The 17598-nt window shown below is 42.2% G+C and overlaps 1 protein-coding gene across 1 annotated transcript in view; it reads left to right on the forward strand.

Moving 5' to 3' along the window:
- Nucleotides 1–5419: 5419 nt before the first annotated feature.
- The window catches only part of CD28 (CD28 molecule), a 33317-nt gene continuing 21138 nt past the window's right edge, over nucleotides 5420–17598 (forward strand). Inside the window, exon 1 of the mRNA XM_075430354.1 lies at nucleotides 5420–5491. Coding sequence (XP_075286469.1) covers nucleotides 5464–5491 — 28 coding nt within the window. The 5' untranslated portion in view covers nucleotides 5420–5463. The remainder of the gene's footprint in view (nucleotides 5492–17598) is intronic.

Genomic DNA, 17598 nt, shown 5'->3' on the forward strand with positions numbered 1-17598 from the left:
TGCATATGCAGTAGGCTCCTATTGCCATTTCCACATATACAGTGGAAGGTTACAAATGCATATATTGATCCAATCAGCTCTTGAGCTGCTGTTCAGCTGCAGACATCTCAGTCTCTCATTATTCCAGTGGGCATGTGGAATAGAAACCTCTTGACATGGGAGAATGTGAAGGTCTAGATTGGCATGAACAAACTAGTCAAAGGTGACACCGTACACGCCCTGTATGTCCCCACATGTACTCTCATGTCTATTTTAAATTCCTACTCATTTGGAGACCAAGAATATTGCTCTCAATAAATAATTTGCTTGGAAAACTTCCTTTGTAGTTGTGGTGGCTTAGCGAACATTGCTCAGTTACCCTGAACTATTTCCTTAGTTACATTTTTATTAAGTTGCCCAGAGTGTCTTGAGTATGAGGTAGGTTCCCAGGAATTACAGATTAACACCACCAGGGTTTCCCTGGAGATTTCGGAACATGAAAGGGCAAATTGCTGGTGTACAGAAGGCAAACTCCTGTTATGGCAACATGTTCACAGCTGTTATGAAGAGAGGCAAAGCCTTACAAAGTGAGGTCAATAAACCAGACAGTAAATCAAGTTTATGAAAGTCGTGACTGGTGGGACTACATCAAAATGTTATCTGGGAAATGTATGACCGCCATGGATGAAATAACTTTTGTCTCAGGAAGGCAGGTGGAAGAGACTGATTTAATCTGTTGAGAAGCAGGGAAGAAACACTGAATATTGATACTTTGGGAACTGGCTATGGACTAAATAACAGTGAGAGTCAGAGGCAAACAATGTGTAGTGGCAACACACACAAGGCTCTTTTTAAAAGTTCTTATGTGACGTAAATGGAAATGAAGTTTTGCAAAGAGGCTTTTTCTTCTGGAGAATCCCACTTTATTTTTTTTTTTGTTTTATACTTTCTAGAGCTCATAGTGTGTTCTGTTTGCCAAATGTATCTACCTATTGCTCAGTGAGAAGCAATTTTTTTTTCAATATGGAGAGCAGGTGATATTAAGAAGGAATTCTGAGCATGGCGGCAGGGAAGTTAAATATGTTGAATCTTTGTACCAACTTTCACATATGGCTTTCAGAATTAGCTTAGTTGAACATATCCTTCTGTTTGGAACTTAAATTTCAGTTAGTTCAATTTACAATAACTAATGGTTAAAAAGACAAATAATAAAGATAGTAAGTCAAATTATTCTCTTTACAAATACTTGAAACAGGCCTGAAATCTGGTAACAGAATGTGGTGATTTACTTGAAAAGTAAGTGCGCAGCTGGCTGGTTTATCAGAAACAAATGATCCTTCCCCTGTGCTCACTAACTTCCTCTGAAAGCCGTAACTGTTGCTGTTTCGCAGCGAGATACTCTGAATACAAAGAACAGAGTGTTAAATGGCTGTGTTCCAAGCACACATGGTTGTGGCTTTGTTATGACCTCACTACATATGATGTGAGGCAGCGTTCTTAAGGAGCAGCAATGGCTTTTATTAGACCAATATAATTGGAAAACCGGGCAAGTTTTCTTCAAGTCTAGAATAAAAGCAGTTGCACTCAAGCTAAACACAGATTGAGAATAATTGCTGTGAATTTAATTTTCAAACTTCTGTAAGATTCTTTGTTTGCAGTTGCCTTAAAATTTGCAGGTCCCTAATAAAGAATTAATTTCAGCTCCAAATTTGAGTGTCTGTCTGATTTCTCTGCATACAACAGTTCACCGCCTGGCAGCTGTTTTAATCTGCAGGCGTTAATAGCACATGTTTTATAAAGACCGCTTATCGTACAGCACTCAGGGTATAAAATGTACTCAGCTGACACAAGTGTACTGAAGTTCCAACCCCAAGGAGTGCAGGCATTTTTAAAACTTATTCCTTATAGCCTATGGCTATGAGTAAATTGTCTTTGTAGCTGGGTTGGAGTTCAGGCTTGTTCCCCAAGCTGAGTGCTGTGGAAAGCTATAGAAGTCTACAGAAACAAGACCAAACTGGAAGGACCACAAATTAGAAGAGGAAAAGGAGGGACGTGCCAATGAGCCCTGTAACCTGTTTCTTCCCTGGCGGGTGCCTGGCGTGCGCAACCATGAAGGGTTCACTACTCTGCAGATGCACACATTTCAAGGGTGGTATGTGTTGCCCTCGGCTACTGGAAACCCCACCTAAAGCAAAGGAGTCATCCATCCTAAAAGCATTAATTCTGGCAGATCCAGTCCAAGTTCTCTGATCAAACAGTGACAGCGCAAATTACTGTGAGTGGTGCCAGTTCTATCTGTGCTTCAAGGGAACAGCAAAGCACCATTATTTGAATTACACATTAGGTCCCCAGCCTTCATGAAACCCTTAGTAAAGGCTCTCAAAACTTCATATCCCTAAAAGTAGGAGATGAAATAAAAAGAAACACAAAGGAGAGGGGAAAGAAAAGACCTCTACCAAATGAGAAGGACATATTAGACTTTGTTTCTCTGAAGAATGCTGTCTGCCAGGTTGGTGTAAAATGCTGGTGTTCAAACACACACCTGCCCATTTAAAGTTCAGGCTGTACAACAACGCTTAGCTAACAGATGTTTCTGAATGTAAAAGGACACTATTGTCTGCAGGTCTTGCATGCTCCAATGGTATCTAGCCATTAAAATCAAATTACAGAATCAGGAAGAACCCAATCTCATGTAGCAACATCTGTAGGATCCAGAAGTGAAGCAAGAGCCATTTGTAATCCTCCTGCTTGTCTTAAGTGCTACATCATATTACACCAAGGTTTTCTGTAGATGCTGCAAGCACAACAAGGAAACAACAAAACAAAGGAGAAAGGAAGCAGTAGAACTTAAAAAACTGTGTTCGGTGTGTCTGGTCTTTACAACAGTCACTATTACGTACACACACTCACCCATCTTACCTGTCTCTCCCGAGTCAAAGACTAAATCAGATTCAGCCAGAAGGTGGCCTAATTAGATTGCTTTTATATTCAAGGCAGCACCACCTGGAGTCATTAACACTGTAAATTACAGGAGTTCTCTCATGACAAAGCACTGAAGTGCTTGATGAATAGGAGGAGGCAGAGCAGAGTGGCTTTAGAAATCAAGACAGAAGGAATCAGAAGAGCTTCTGTGGCTGCATCTCAGTGGGTTTTATGAAGCAACGTTATATATTCAGAATAAGAGGATGGTGTGGACAACAGAAAACATCGGCATGGATAGTGTTTATGCTTTATGGACTCAGCATGAAATTTTAGGGTCTAAAAGTGCCTTCATTTTCAAAATAGAGGGGGGAAAAAGAGAAAGGTTTCTCAAATATATGATATTTTTAATACCAAACAACAGTGCTATAAGGATATCTTATCAAAATGCCTGGATCACACGTAGTTCCTGGCTCCTCATTTCTCTGAGAAAGTTCCAGTATGACACGGGAGCAGAAGAGAAAGGCAGAGTCTTTGACTGTTATTGCTGCTTTTCAGAGGTATGGAAGCACTAAGATGTTGCACAGCAAACCCCTTACCAGGGACTGGTGATATGGCATGTCCAACTTTAACCACTTTTGCAAGGCCTTGCTTTGATGCATCTACAGATGTACCCAGAAATCAAGCTGCTACTCAGGAAACATCCTCACCAGGAGCTTTATTTACAAAGCGCTCAGGCAAAGCACAACTGTGAGAAGTCTGACACCGGGAAGAGCACAATGGCAGCAAACAGATGTTTAGGTTAGCCGCTCCATACGTGAAGCAGGTATGAACCAGAAAATGAAGTAGATATAGGACAGCATCTAGAAGAAAAAGAAAGGCACAAATGTAGGAGTGTGTCTGAGAATGGAGTAGAAAATATTTAGCCAAATTATTTGAAATGGTGGTTTTTTATTAGAAAGCCAACACAGCTATAGATCAGAGAACTGAAATTCCACGTACAGGATATTATTTGCATAACTCTAGTTTCCAAATGATGGAAGTATGGGATCTTTTTTAAGACTAATAAGAGGTGTGTGACCCTGCCACACCTTCCGTCACGTGGCAGATGATCTCCCATCATCCTGGGCAAGAACAGACTTCTGTGTTTTGCAGTGTGGGATTTGATGGAGACAAATGGAAAAAAAAAATTATATAAAGCTTGGGGATGCACTTTCAACATGAGCTAACTTTGTTTCACAGAACAGTAATGATCACACAGATGACACTGAAGGCCAGACTCTGCAGCCTGTATGAGGACACAGTGGTGAGGTACAGAACAAGCCTGGAAGAAGTGGATTTTGAGAAAAAATGAGGCATTTTTTACAAGACCTGGCTTCCCACGCGGTAAATGATGTGGTTGTTTTGGAAACTATTTTTTAAAAAAATGGTGCAAATTAGATCTTTTGGTATTTTTCTTTGATTCAGTTTCCCTTTGCATCTTCACTGCTAAATGTTACGTAATTTGAAATAAGTAATAGTCAGTTCCACTGTGTTTGCCAAAGATATTACAAAGCACAGAAGGGTTGTCATGGAAACAGAAATTCTTAAGTGAAGCAACTGAATCCCTAAAATATTTAAGCAACACTTACTCTGCAGGACAAACATGAAGTAGAATATTTGCAACAAGAAGCTAGGTTGGAGTTTCTCATGCTGAAATTGAAAAAGAAAATAAACCAAAACTCTTCTCAGGAGATACAACCAAGTGACTGCTAGACGTGTTTAAATGAGAAGAAATGTGCACAGCCACTTTCTTGTCTACACAAGGACATGTCAACTCATCACAGAAAAAGAAATAAGCATAGCTACATCAGCGACTTTCGCCTGCTTCCTGGCTGAAGTGGTGTGACATGTCTTTTCTGACGAGGAAAGCAGGTTTCTCTGGGTGGTTCAAACCATCAAGCAGAGTGAACTGTTTCTTCATTTTGTCTCCCATTTCTTTTTGAGTGACTGCTTAACTTGCTGAGTTGATGCAGTTGATAATATGGAAAGGCACAGGTGCCTGCTGAGAGGACACTAAAGAGGTAGCTCAGACCTAGAAAAATCTAATTCCTACCTAGTATTGTTTCAACACCAACACTTCTCAGACCTGAAATAGTATAATGGGCAGTGGCCAAAGGCAGCCTTTCAATTGCCTTTTCCATCACACTTAATTAAGCTAGCTTTGACCTGGTAATTACACCTACAAGCAAAAACGATGTGTTTTGTGGGACAAAAACTGCCTAGCTGAACTCAAGTGAGTGTAGCCACTAAACTCTCTGTGTCCAGCATTGCTGGGAAATATTAGGAAATTAATTTTGAGCAGGTTTCCAGTCTTTCCCATTTCTCCTGACCCTTATTGTTCCTTTCTGACGGGTTTCTTTTTATTTTTCTTCTCTCTTTGTATCATCAAGTCATTTTCTCTCCTCACTTTGCACTAAGCAGCAAGGGGAGGATACCAGGGAGTCAGAAGAAAGGAGCAAAACACAGGCTGAAAAGAAGAAAGCAGAAATGGAAATCTGAACAGATGTCTCAAGCAAAACTCCCATGGACCGTCACTGGGATATCTGCCCAAGTAAGGGAGCATGGGGAGGGCAGGAAATGGCCTAGAGAGATCTTTAAAATATTGCAGAGCTTGTAGTTAATTCAGATCAAGTGTTCCTGGGGACAGTTTTTGGTAATGAGGAGAATGTACTGAAGGTGTAGGAGGGGCACATAGTTTTTGCAGTATCGCTGCTTTCCCAGGCTCTCTCGAGCCTGTCGTTTTGAGAGCTATGTTTTAACCCTCAGGAGAACACCAACTGCAGAACGAAAAGGTTTGGTGTAAGATAATTTATGGCAGGCCAAATACCACAAATTTATCCATTTGGCCTTATAATAAACCCCCCACTGATTAATATAGCTTCTAAAAGTTACTGATAAAGGAGCCCTGCATTCCCTGAAAACACTGAACAGTTAGAGGGCTGCAGCTCTGAGAGCTAATATCCACAACACGCATAATGGCAGTGCCTCGCCACCGCTGGATGCTAATTGACAGAGAAAAGGAGGAGACAGGCAGTAAGTAAAGGTTCCTCATCTGACAACTGCCTACCCCCACATCAACCACTGATAGCTGATACCTGTCACCCAATGCAGGGGAATATGGGACCCTAAAGTTGTCACACCTTGGCAGCCCCACAGTAAATTCGTGTCCTCTCTTAATCCTGGCTTCCTTCTCCCTCTCCCTTCTGCATCCACCTCCAACTTCCTCTCCTTGTTTTCATGGCTCCAAATGGTTCAAACCTTGCCTCCCTTTTTCCTTTTTTCATTCCTGATGAAGGCTTCTCCACGTCTCTCAAACAACGTCAAGTCCTTTTTAGCACTGGTGTTTACACCTCCCAGTAGCAGCTTGCTCCTCCTCTCTTCTTCACACGCCAAACTTCTAGCTCTTCTTTATGTTTATTCTGCTTGACAATCTCTCTTTCACACAGCATTGACAGTAATGCTGCTCCCGCAAAACACGAGTGTCTCAGCACTCATTCCATTATTTTGTGAAAGGTTCTTACAAGTTTGAAAAGTCAGTGGTTATCTCACACAGCTCAGGGAACTGACTGGCTTTTTAAAGCCCTGATCTCTGTGTATGTGCAGATTAAATGCAAGGGTCTACTTTCTGAGCCACGCACAACAGGGCTTCAGGGGAACAAGTGAGCAATTATACAGTGACTCGGCCAGTGTATCACTGCGACAGGTCCTCTGGGCTACTCAAGTAGTCCAGAGTGGTCAGGGTGCATTGTGTTCTGGGTACAAAGGCCTTCCTCTCCCACGCACTCCTGATGCTGTTCTTGCACCCTGGGAGCTGCGGAACAGACCAGCAGAATCACCCTGATCACCCGCAGCCTCTGCTCCACGAGGTTACCCCGAGCGGTCACTGTGAGGGTAACAGACCGCTGTCCTAGGGACGTGCAGCACACACAAACCACCGCGCTCGGAATCCGGGTCTGGATTTCATAACTCACATGAGTCTCTGCAGTCCTTGCCAGCCTTAAAGTTGATGGATCTTTTAAGCAGGGTCACACTTGGACTGAGCTGGCCTTAGCACAAAGAGGGCACTAATTAAGCAGTTCTACGAATAATAAAAACTTTTTATTAGTTACTGGGCCTAGACAACACATGCAGCTCCCACAAAGCCCTCTCTTCTCCTCTGCATGTGCAAACACTGTAATTTTTGTATTATGCTGATTCAGTAATGGTTCATTTGGTAATCATTAATTAACTGAAACACTCACGTCCAACAGCAGCATAGTATCTCATCTCTGCACCTTCAGAAACCCTGAAGAGATGATTACAAAGCCTCAAGCCCTCAGAAATGCCAAGAGTCTGGAAATCCATTTGTTTTAAATGAAACTAAAGACGAATCCTTCCCCTGAAATGCTCAGCTTGTTCTGAATGCCTGTTTAAATCAAATACAGATCTGCTCTGTTCTTTCTGCAGAGCCGTTTGTCTGCTCAGAGACAGACAACAGAATGCTGCAACAGAAGTGCCTGCACATCTCCACATAAAACAAACCCCACACCCAGGTCTGTGATCAGTTGGGTGTCGCAGGGGATGAGGAGGTATTTTAACAATGCTGTGGCTTATTGGAAGAGAAAGAAGGGGAGGAAGTGGAGAAGGCATGGGGGACAGAAATAGTAGAACAGATTTTTCATTATGAGGATGACATTTACAAATACCATTCCCTTTGGGTGAGGTTACGTTTAAGCTAGACAGCTCAGACAATATTAAAACTGAGATAAGGCTTTATTTCTGAAGTGCTTCTCTTCTGAGGAACCTGAAACACTTTCACGGAAGCATGAATTAAGCCTCACAGCAGCAGTGTGTATGAAGCAACGATTATTCCTCATTTAGTAGATGGGGTATAAGAATGCAAAGAGGTCACGTGAGTGGTTCAAGGGCGTACAGGAAGTCTGTGGCACAGCACCGAAATAGAATCCAGACCTCTTGACTCCTAGACTTATACTTTAACCACAAACTCATCCTGCTTCCCTTAAATATTCAAGAAGTTGAAAGCCACGCAAGATCAACAAGTCAAAGATCTGAGCGATGCTTGTCTTAGATTTTGTAAGTATATACCTAAAATAGTATATGCATAGACAGGAAAATATAATTATCTGGGGCATTTCATAGTAATTGTAGTATAAATGGCAAATCTGTTTTCTTTCTTGGTGTGCTGCTGGAGTAGGACTCCCCGAGTTCATTCTTGTTCCCAGCTTGGAAAGGATTTCAGGAATTGGAGCTGGGAGAAGACAATTAGTGCATGTTTGTTGACCTGGACCTTTCTTACTTCAATCAATGAGAGATTTACAATTAAAATAAATAAATATGCATAAGTGTTTTGTGCTCTGCTAAAGATGATGCTACAAGGAGAATGCAGGAGCAAAGGATGAGTTGTTTTATCTGTAGTAAAACTTCTACAGGGTTTAAAAAAAGATGATAAATTGTAACAGAAAGAAACAACAAAGAAGTCTGGAAAGATTGGTGCTTTTTATTATGTTTGAATGGAGGCATGGCAGCAAAGATCCCTATTTCTGAAGCGTAATTCTTCAGTGTTACACGGGAAAGGCTACTCTCAGGAGACATTTCTAAAATGAAAAGTTGCTCGTGTTTTCACTGATTAACGCTTAAAATATGTCTTCTGGGTTCAATTCACTACCCTAAAGCATCACACAAAGAAGGCAATTTTAGAGTAGTCTAACCTTTCATGACTAAGGAAAAAAAAACAACCCAGTTGTGTTCTCCAGTGTTCGATCACTGTGCAGGTTTGTGTGACACTGGCTATTTACTGTTGGTCTGCAACAAGGCCCTTCACAGAGACTGGTATGTGCTCTTTACTGAGATATCTTTGAATTCCAAGGCACAGCTGCATCTCCAGTACTGTTAGTTTGGTCAGAAGGTATTAGTCTCAAAATCAGGGAGAGACAAAAAACATTTGCCTCCCCTAAGTGATTGGTCTTGGGTGAGGACTCGTAACAGTAAAATAAAAGAGAAAAAGGCGAGACCTCTTTCTTTTCCGTTTTGTTTTGTTTTCTAGCTATGGTATTTAAGGCCTATTTGTCTGAATGCGTTTGTGTTCTGGGTCCCAATTTCTAGCCTCACTGTTTCACAGTGGTACTTTAAAACACACTTAATAGATTCCTTTTAATTGCTCAGTTCCCTTAGTGAGCAGCCTATTGCACTCAGCAATTGAAACACCAAATTAAACAAGACACCAATACTTCAAAAGCCGTGCTCCAGTTCAGAGATATGCAGAAAAAAGCTAATTTCTCAGCAGGTCCTTGGACCTGGAAGAAGTGCTCTTCATAGAGGGGTAAAGACTGACCTGCTTTTTGCCTCATTCCAAAGGAAAGGAGAGCTGCGGCTGGGCTGGCATGGGAGCCCAGTCCAAGCATATTGGTTGCATGCCGGACTTCCTCCCCACACAGAAGCAGTTCCTGGTTTTATCCGTATCGATATGCAGCAAGATATGGATCAACAAACATGAAGAGAAGAGAACCAGCACAAGGCCAAGCTACCAGAACAGCCACATCCATTAGACATCTCCCCAGAGCAGAATTGCCACTATTCATTAAGCCATGGCCATTGCTTGTTATTGCTGAGTTTATATTGCTTCATTGGGCTTTTCCAATTGTACAGGAACACAATGTCTAAGGATTTGCTGGCGGATGGGATAGATTCATTTTCAAATCACAACTAATCTATGCTAGGCAGACAGGCAGTTGAGGATAATTTATATTAAAGAGAAATTGCACAGACACATTCAGGTAGCAGCCAACGAAATGAAGACTTATACATCACTGACTTCTGAAATTTCGTCCTTTTCCAAAGCCCCATCCTGAGGCTATACTGTGTGATTTGAGGGCAGTACCCTAGCTGTGTTTATTCTGTGGGCTGCAGGTTAGAAAATGGTGCTTTTTGCTGCTCAGAGTCATTCATAACTTCAAGCTTGATGCTCATCATAGTCCTGCAAGCAGGTGAACCTCTAAGCTAGGATCCCTTGCAGTCTAATGGCAACATGAATTACATGGATTTACTAATGAGATGTTATAGGAAACTGACAGAGGTACTTCATACAGAGAAGTAATCTGCCAAGATAAAATAAACATGGAGCTGAACCTTTGTACAAAACTCATTGCAAACCTGAAACAAGCTTTCCGTCATATGTTATCTGTTTTTAATTAGGGAAAATACAGTACGGGGCAGGTTTTCTAAACAGCATGTATTTGTCTCTGTGTTACAGATAAAATTCTGTGGCTCCAAAGTGAACTAGAATTTCACAAACCTTAACTGGCAATAAGAAAGAGACTAAAGACATACACGGAATGTTCTATGTTCACAGCATTAAAGGATATGAACTTTGCTGTTGTGGTGCTATGACTCAAATCACTAAGGTGCTGAAAAGCCAGAGGGGCTCTCTTGCTGCATGGATCTGCACTTGCACCAAGAGAATGATGATATTGTACCGTGACACATCAGTATACTCAAGAGGTAGCATCAAATAGTGAGAAAAGGTCACACTGTATCTGATTCAAAACTGGTAGAAAATAGTACCTTGAAGATCCCCACTGCACTCGGCAGAGGAGGTCTGAGTAAGTATGTGGAACACAACAGCACTCTGACAAGCACTAATTCTTCTGTTACAGTCATTGTTGTTGCCTGGTGCAGTACCAAAAAGCCAGGAAGAACAGGGATCACTTCATGTGGGATTTTTATTTTTCCTCTTAGTAGCACAATCCCATTTTTTTAAAAGACATTTGATTAATTAACTTTGTAGGTAAAAGCCAGTGAATGATATTTCATTTATGCCTTGCGGATTTAACAATCATTTTAATCACATTAATCACCCAGAAAAATCTTCCTTGATACTGTCATTGGGCAATATTGTTTCCATATCATTTCCAGAAGTTGCAGAACAGCTAAAATACATCTGCTACCTATGATTATCTTGACGTGTCCTATGACTTGTATTGCAATCATGTCTAGGTAACCTGACATAGATTGTGTTCCTCTGGGCTGGCTAGTTCTTGGCACAGAAACATCCTTGCCCAAAGGGTTGTGAGAAATGGGAGAGAGTGAAGAAGATCACTGAGACTTTCAGGCCCAGGTCCTCAGACTTTTCTTTACCATGAAATGACACAGCAGTATTTTCCTCTGTTACCATGGCATTCTGCAAACAACTCCAGCACACTAGCTAGAAATGAAGTGGGCAAACCTCTAAAAGTTTGGCAGTTTGAATAAACATCTGCAAGGATCTGGCTGAACTTGGGGACAGGTTGTCCTTTGCAAAAGAAACCACAGAAATTGATAGAGACACACCCCTTTTCTAAGGGCCTCTGCAGAGTCTAGAGGAAAGGGTATGAGGCAAATAAGATCTATATTCAGAAAAGGAGAGAGGCGGGGGAGTGGCTGGAAAAAAAGTGTCCCATGGCAGGGAACCCTGTACAGTGCTGAAAGGTAGGAGGGAATAGAAAACAAAGAGATTAATGGAGGAGATCAGAGAGAGAGGTGCTTTCTATTCCACAAAGAAGAGCACAATGCATATTATATTGCAGATGACAACTGCAGTGTCTTATGTATCATGGTGTGGTCATACAATCATGGGCATCTTTCCATGGAACCTCTTGGAAGGCTTCCAGGTCTGTGGTCTTGGAGAAGGGCAGGTTCTCACGGAAGATATTACCAGTTGCAAGAGAAGCAGGGACCACAGAGCTGTAAGTTGAAGATATTAACGATCTGCAGTCTGGGCAAAATTTAGGAGTTCATTTAGGAAACCACTGGCGGCTGAAAGAAGCAGAGCGAACCCTGCTAGAACATTAAATCACAAATAGCTGGAGTTGTCTAACTTTCCTAAGGCTACTCTTACTTTTGTTCCTAAAGCTTCCTATCACAGGTTATGTGAAAGTTTAAGTCCGCCTCTTGGGTTGGGATGGGCATCTTTTTTCATATAAGACATAAATTGCTTCAGGCAGTGCCTCCATTTCCAGGAAGAGGTGCTGTTCAGAAGGGACATCCAGCAATCACAGTGACAGTGGGGCCATTGGCCAGCCTCCTCTCCTGGGTGACTCGGCTGAATGCGGCAGTGTCAGATGCCTTGCATCTGTGTGTTCCCATTCTTGTGCCATTACGTACACATCCTAGTCTCAGCTGAGGCTGCAAGCAGAAAAAACCCAAAATACCACAACAGCAGCTGTTTTTGTTGGATTGTAAAGAACTGAAACCCAAGAGAACTGGAAATCTTCAAATAAAGCTTTTTCCCATAAAAAAAAGACTTCCAGATGCATGAGCCCTGAGTGTGAACAAGCAATGTTTGGCTAGTAAGCTTGCCTTTTTGATGACTGCCACTTGCCATTTGATTTGTAATAAATATGTAATAACTTGCTGAATACCACAGTAACTCCTGAGAACATTAATGGAAGATTTGGTGGTAAAAGTCTGTATAATTTCATTGGAGGGCCACCATCAACCTGACCGCATATTTTAGCAGGGTTTCCTTCCCTGGATAGATTGTTCTTGAATAAAAAATTCCAAAACTGAGAACAATCCTTACTAAAAACTTTAATGGGTTTAACAAGCCAGTGAGCAAGTAGTATGATGCTCAAAACTACATGTGATGTGTAGTTTGTTAATTTTACCAGACAGACAAGGAACCTCCTTTCATGTGAATTATTTCAAAGGAAACCAGGTCATTTGTTCCACAGGTGGCAGGATGCCGTGCACAAATCTTCTCCCTGCATTTATGATCTTACAGTAAGGCAAAGAGGCCTCCCCTACACAAGATTCACAAAGCTTTACAGTGCCGTATCTGCTCACCGTGATGTGTTATACACTTTCCAAAGGCCATAGAAAAAGGGGTGTGAGGGGATCGTGATCCAAAGCAGGATTTCTATATCACCTAAACTGCTCAAGATGGATGTCTAACTAGTCAAAAGCCTCCAGCACTTCTCTGCTTGGGTACTCTTGCCTTTAGAAAGCTTTTCCTGATGCTGAATTTACAGATTCACAGAATTACACAGAATCACAGAATGTTAGGGGTTGGAAGGGACCTCTGTGGGTCATCTAGTCCAACCCCCCTCCTGAAGCAGGGTCACCTACAGCAGGCTGCACAGGACCGCATCCAGGCGGGTCTTGAATATCTCCAGAGAAGGGGACTCCACAACCTCCCTGGGCAGCCTGTTCCAGTGCTCCGTCACCCTCAGAGTGAAGAAATTCTTCCTCATGTTCAGAAAGAACTTCCTACGCTTCAGTTTGTGCCCTTTGGCCCTTATCCTGTCACTGGGCACCACTGAAAAGAGTTTGGCCCCATCCTCCTGACACTCACCCTTCAGATATTTATAAGCATTTATAAGGTCCCCTCTCAGCCTTCTCTTCTTCAGGCTGAACAAGCCCAGCTCCCTCAGCCTCTCCTTGTAGGAGAGATGCTCCTTCCAGCTGGGCACAGCATTTTGGCTAAAAAGTGGCCCAGCCACTACTCACTACTCTGGCTAAGGCACGACTGATGCGGAACCAAGCAGAAGGACAACCTCACATAATGTTCAGTCCAGTCTCCCAGGTTGTGCAGTGTGGTGTTTCCTTTTCTCATGGTGTTTCCTTTTCTCATGGTATTAGCGATTCATGTTAGCCTGTGATCCGTGAATGGGTCCTCACAGATCTTTTTTTTTTTCTTCTGCAGAGCTGCTCTCTCACCTGTTGTTCCTCACTGCATACTCGTGCCGCAGACTGCTCCTGCACGGCTAGTGAACCTTGTACTTTGTGGGCTTTGTGTAAGACCAGTTCTACGGTTTCTTCACTTTTTTACAGTTTGCATTCTATCCCCCAACATGCCTGCAGTTTCTCCCACCCAGGGCTGTGTGGCGATTTAAAAAGCAGACTCTATTCATCATCCAAATTATTAATGAAAGTAATGAACAGTGCCAGGCCAGACCAGGCTCCTGGGGAACTCGGAACTGAGGAGCTCAGTTTATCTTCCTATTTTGACACCAAGTTGTCTGTAACTAACGAGCCTTGTTTCCAATCAGTTTGATACCCACTTTTCATCTGGCCATATTTCTCTTCCTTGTTTACATAAAGCTCTGCCAAAAGCCTTATGAAATCAAGATATATGGCATTTACTGCTTCTCCCTGTCAGCATGGTAAGGATTACCTCATCAAATGATGAAATTAGATGGTTTGACACAGTCTGTTCTTCAGAAAGCCATGCTTTTTTCCTCTAGGTACTTATGAATAATGGCTTGAGTAATCTTTCCAGTATTTTTGCAGAAACTGAAATAAGTTGATCTCTCTGTAATGCTCTGACTCTTCTTTCTCCCTTTCTTAAAGACAAGTATTACATTTGCCCTCTTCCCTTCTTTGACATCTCACCTTTCCTGAGAGAACCACAAATGGTTCTGAAATTACATCAGGTAATTCTCCAAGTATTCTGGGCTATAATTCATCAAGCCCAGTTAATTTGAGTATAGTTGGCTTCTTTATGCCCTTTCCAACCCGTTCTCTCCTTGTCCTAGGTGCAGATATACTGCTTTGCTGTGGTGTCAGTTGTGTGGGTTACCTGCCCACAGCTGCTCCTAAGCCCCCGAGACAAAACCGGCACATGGCTTTCTCAGTAACATTTCCCCTTTCTGTTCAGTAATTAGCCATTTGCCTGGGATTTGTTTTACTCCAAGCTTACCCGCAGAAGTGTTTCTTGTTACCTTTTAGGAAATTTGCTCACTTTGCCTCATTTTGTGCTCTTTCTTTTGTGTTTCAGTCCTATCTGCTAGTGCCACACTTGTATACTCCTCATCAGTAATCCTCTAGCTTCTTAACACCTATCTTCTCTTTCTTAGCAGGCTTTCCCTTACATCTGCCCAGAGCAAGATCTTCTCAAGCAAACTTCTGAATGTTTAAAAATATGCCTTCCTGAGGTCTATACTCTTTCTTGTGCTGTCTTCCTCTCCTTCAGTTTCCAAAGGAAGGCCATGGAAGATGGAAGCAGTTAGCTCCTCTGAAAACAAGACTTTAACTGTGTTTTCACTATTCTGATCACAAGGTCAGCATTTTAACTGTACAGCAAGAAGAGCTCTAGGCCTCCTGTTTCTTCAGCATTAATGTAGAGACATTTTCTGCCAGACTGCGTTACAGTGTGAATGCCTCTCAAGCTTTCTTCTCTGTGCGTGGTATCTGATGCAAGGTGCACAGAGTGCTTTGTGGACATTTTCAGAAGTTGGCAGCATCTTCAGCTGCTAAAGCCTCTTGTGCTTCTAGTCCCCACCAGGAGAATACAGTCTCATATTGTCAGGGTTTTCACAAATGCTACGGAGACAGCTGATTATGTCATCCCCAGACATATTTGGTCTTGCTGGGAAACATACAGCTGTCTCCATGGGGTTTTAGCCACACCCGTTAAAGTGCGTTTACCCAGGTATAAATCACTAATGCCAACTGCCCACAGCATAGCACCACTGTATCTTTCTGAAACTGTGTTCCATTTGAACACATCTGCTACCGAATAGCAAAGGTGGCTGTGAAAATTTAGATGACAAACTAGAGAAGACTTGGGCGTGTGCTCTGTGGTGAGAGGGCATGCTTAGAAGGCTTTAGGCCTTACGGTTTCAAGAGCCAAACTTAGCATATTTTTCAAGTTCCGAACCATTTGGATTAGAAACTGATCTCAAGCCTTTCAGCTAGTTCCTACACCTACGACAAGTGAGATGATATGCCTGGAAGTCATCAAAATTCAGCTCATGTCTGTCTTACTTGAACAACCGTGATGCTGACGGAACAACCACAAATGAAAGAACAAATCAACAACCTAATCTACATCCTTCCAGCATCACTTCCTAAAATGTGATGTAACCACATAAGCATACCACAGCCTATAGCTTACATGTCTCGCACAAAACCTGAGCACCTGCAAACATTAGGGAGCATAAATCTAAAGTTAAAATCTGTAGCTTTACATTAACTGAAGAACACATACATCTCTTGCCTTGTTTTCACATTCTGTCCAGAACTAGAAGCAGGATTAGCTAGTTATTCCAAGACAAAAAAAGCAAAAAGAAATTATAAAATTTCTGACCAGGATGGAATATAGCAGAAACCAAAGTGTGGGGAGACAGTCTTCTCACATGATCTGCAATCCAGACTTACTAGCTTAATAGAATTCAATAGGTCAAATAATGAGCTGGAATGAAATCCTGGCCCAGTGAAATCCATGGCAAAACTCCCACTGATTTTTCTGGGGCCAGGATTTCAGTCTGGCCAAACCATGTCCATATGCTGACCTTATTCAAAAGTGGCAAATGTCATGCAGTGCTTTATACACAAATATCTTCATATTCAGACAAACTGGAATGTTTTTGGGCAAGGAAATCTACCCGGGGTGACTTTGCTGTCAGGTCAAAATGGGCTTTGGAGACACTGTCCCCACCGTAGGTGAAAGTATGGACAAAGGAATACTCTGCAGCGCAGGCAGATAGTGGCCAAGTAGGGTGCTCTGTGGAGTTATGGATTTTGGTATGAAAGCCCATGACTCCCTAGATCCATGAGAGTTATGTTATTCTCAGCAAGACACAATGAGCTCAGATGCTGCTCAGCAACAGAAGAGGTTTCCCTGTTGTGCAGATTAACAGAGGCTGGTGCTGTTTGGAAGAGATGAGTCAGGTTTTCTGGAACTCACATATCCACCCGCAGCACCTGGGCCCCAGATAGTTTGCTCTCTCCCAGTTGCTTAGCCTGCAATCACTGCTGTCCTTCAGTGGATGGGTCAGTAACGAACAGGCATTCCTAGCACGGGTGAAACCTGAGTCTAGACTGTGGAGTTGTTCCTTCTGCTCTGAAATCTATACTGCTGTTTTAGACTTAAACCAATACTTCACCACTTCAGCTGATGACAGGTGAACAATATACTCCACCTTACTCTGCCTGTTGGTGCCTGACTTGTGTACAGCGCGTGCTCTTCTCATTTCCTGCCAGTGTTTACTGCCAGGCTGCAGCAAGAACTCAAGTGCTCCTGTGCTGTCTCTTGCTCTCCACACCTTTGTGGGCTTCTGCCTGTGCAGAACCGATGTTGGCTCTGGTGCTCTGATATTAGATCAGGTTCAACGCACTATTTTAAGCTAATGAACAAATGAAAACTAGCATAACCTATCCTCAGGGATGAAACAACGAGCCAAGAGCAGATATTGAAATATCACAGTCATGATGTCAGTTAAACCTCTTTACAAAACAGTCAAGTGGAAAGGCTGAAAAGGAAGGTTGCCCTTCTCTTCCAAGACAGGTCAAATAAAGACCTAATACTCCTTCTCCTTCCCATCATTGCAGGACTACTAGACATTGTTCTTTTTCAAACTATTTCCCTGATATAATCAAAGATATTTAGATTCTTTGCACAGGTTTACTGCCCTCACACTGTTAATCCCCTCTAGGCATTCAGAAAAAGAGGAATCTATTTCTACTAGCTTTATTAGTGCAATGCAATTTTCCCAGAACCAGAGCTTGTTTATAGTAATAAGTGATTCATTTAATTTAGTCCATTTTCTCCTACTTGTGACTTGACCTTCACATCATCCTGACTTCTGTGTTGTAGAATTAATTGTAAATATTCACCAAACAGATTATACAAATGCATTTGAATTGATGAGTTGTTTGCAGTCCAATGTCTTCGAAAATACC

Source organism: Opisthocomus hoazin, chromosome 9 (genome assembly GCF_030867145.1).
Source record: "Opisthocomus hoazin isolate bOpiHoa1 chromosome 9, bOpiHoa1.hap1, whole genome shotgun sequence".
NCBI classification, from domain to species: domain Eukaryota; kingdom Metazoa; phylum Chordata; class Aves; order Opisthocomiformes; family Opisthocomidae; genus Opisthocomus; species Opisthocomus hoazin.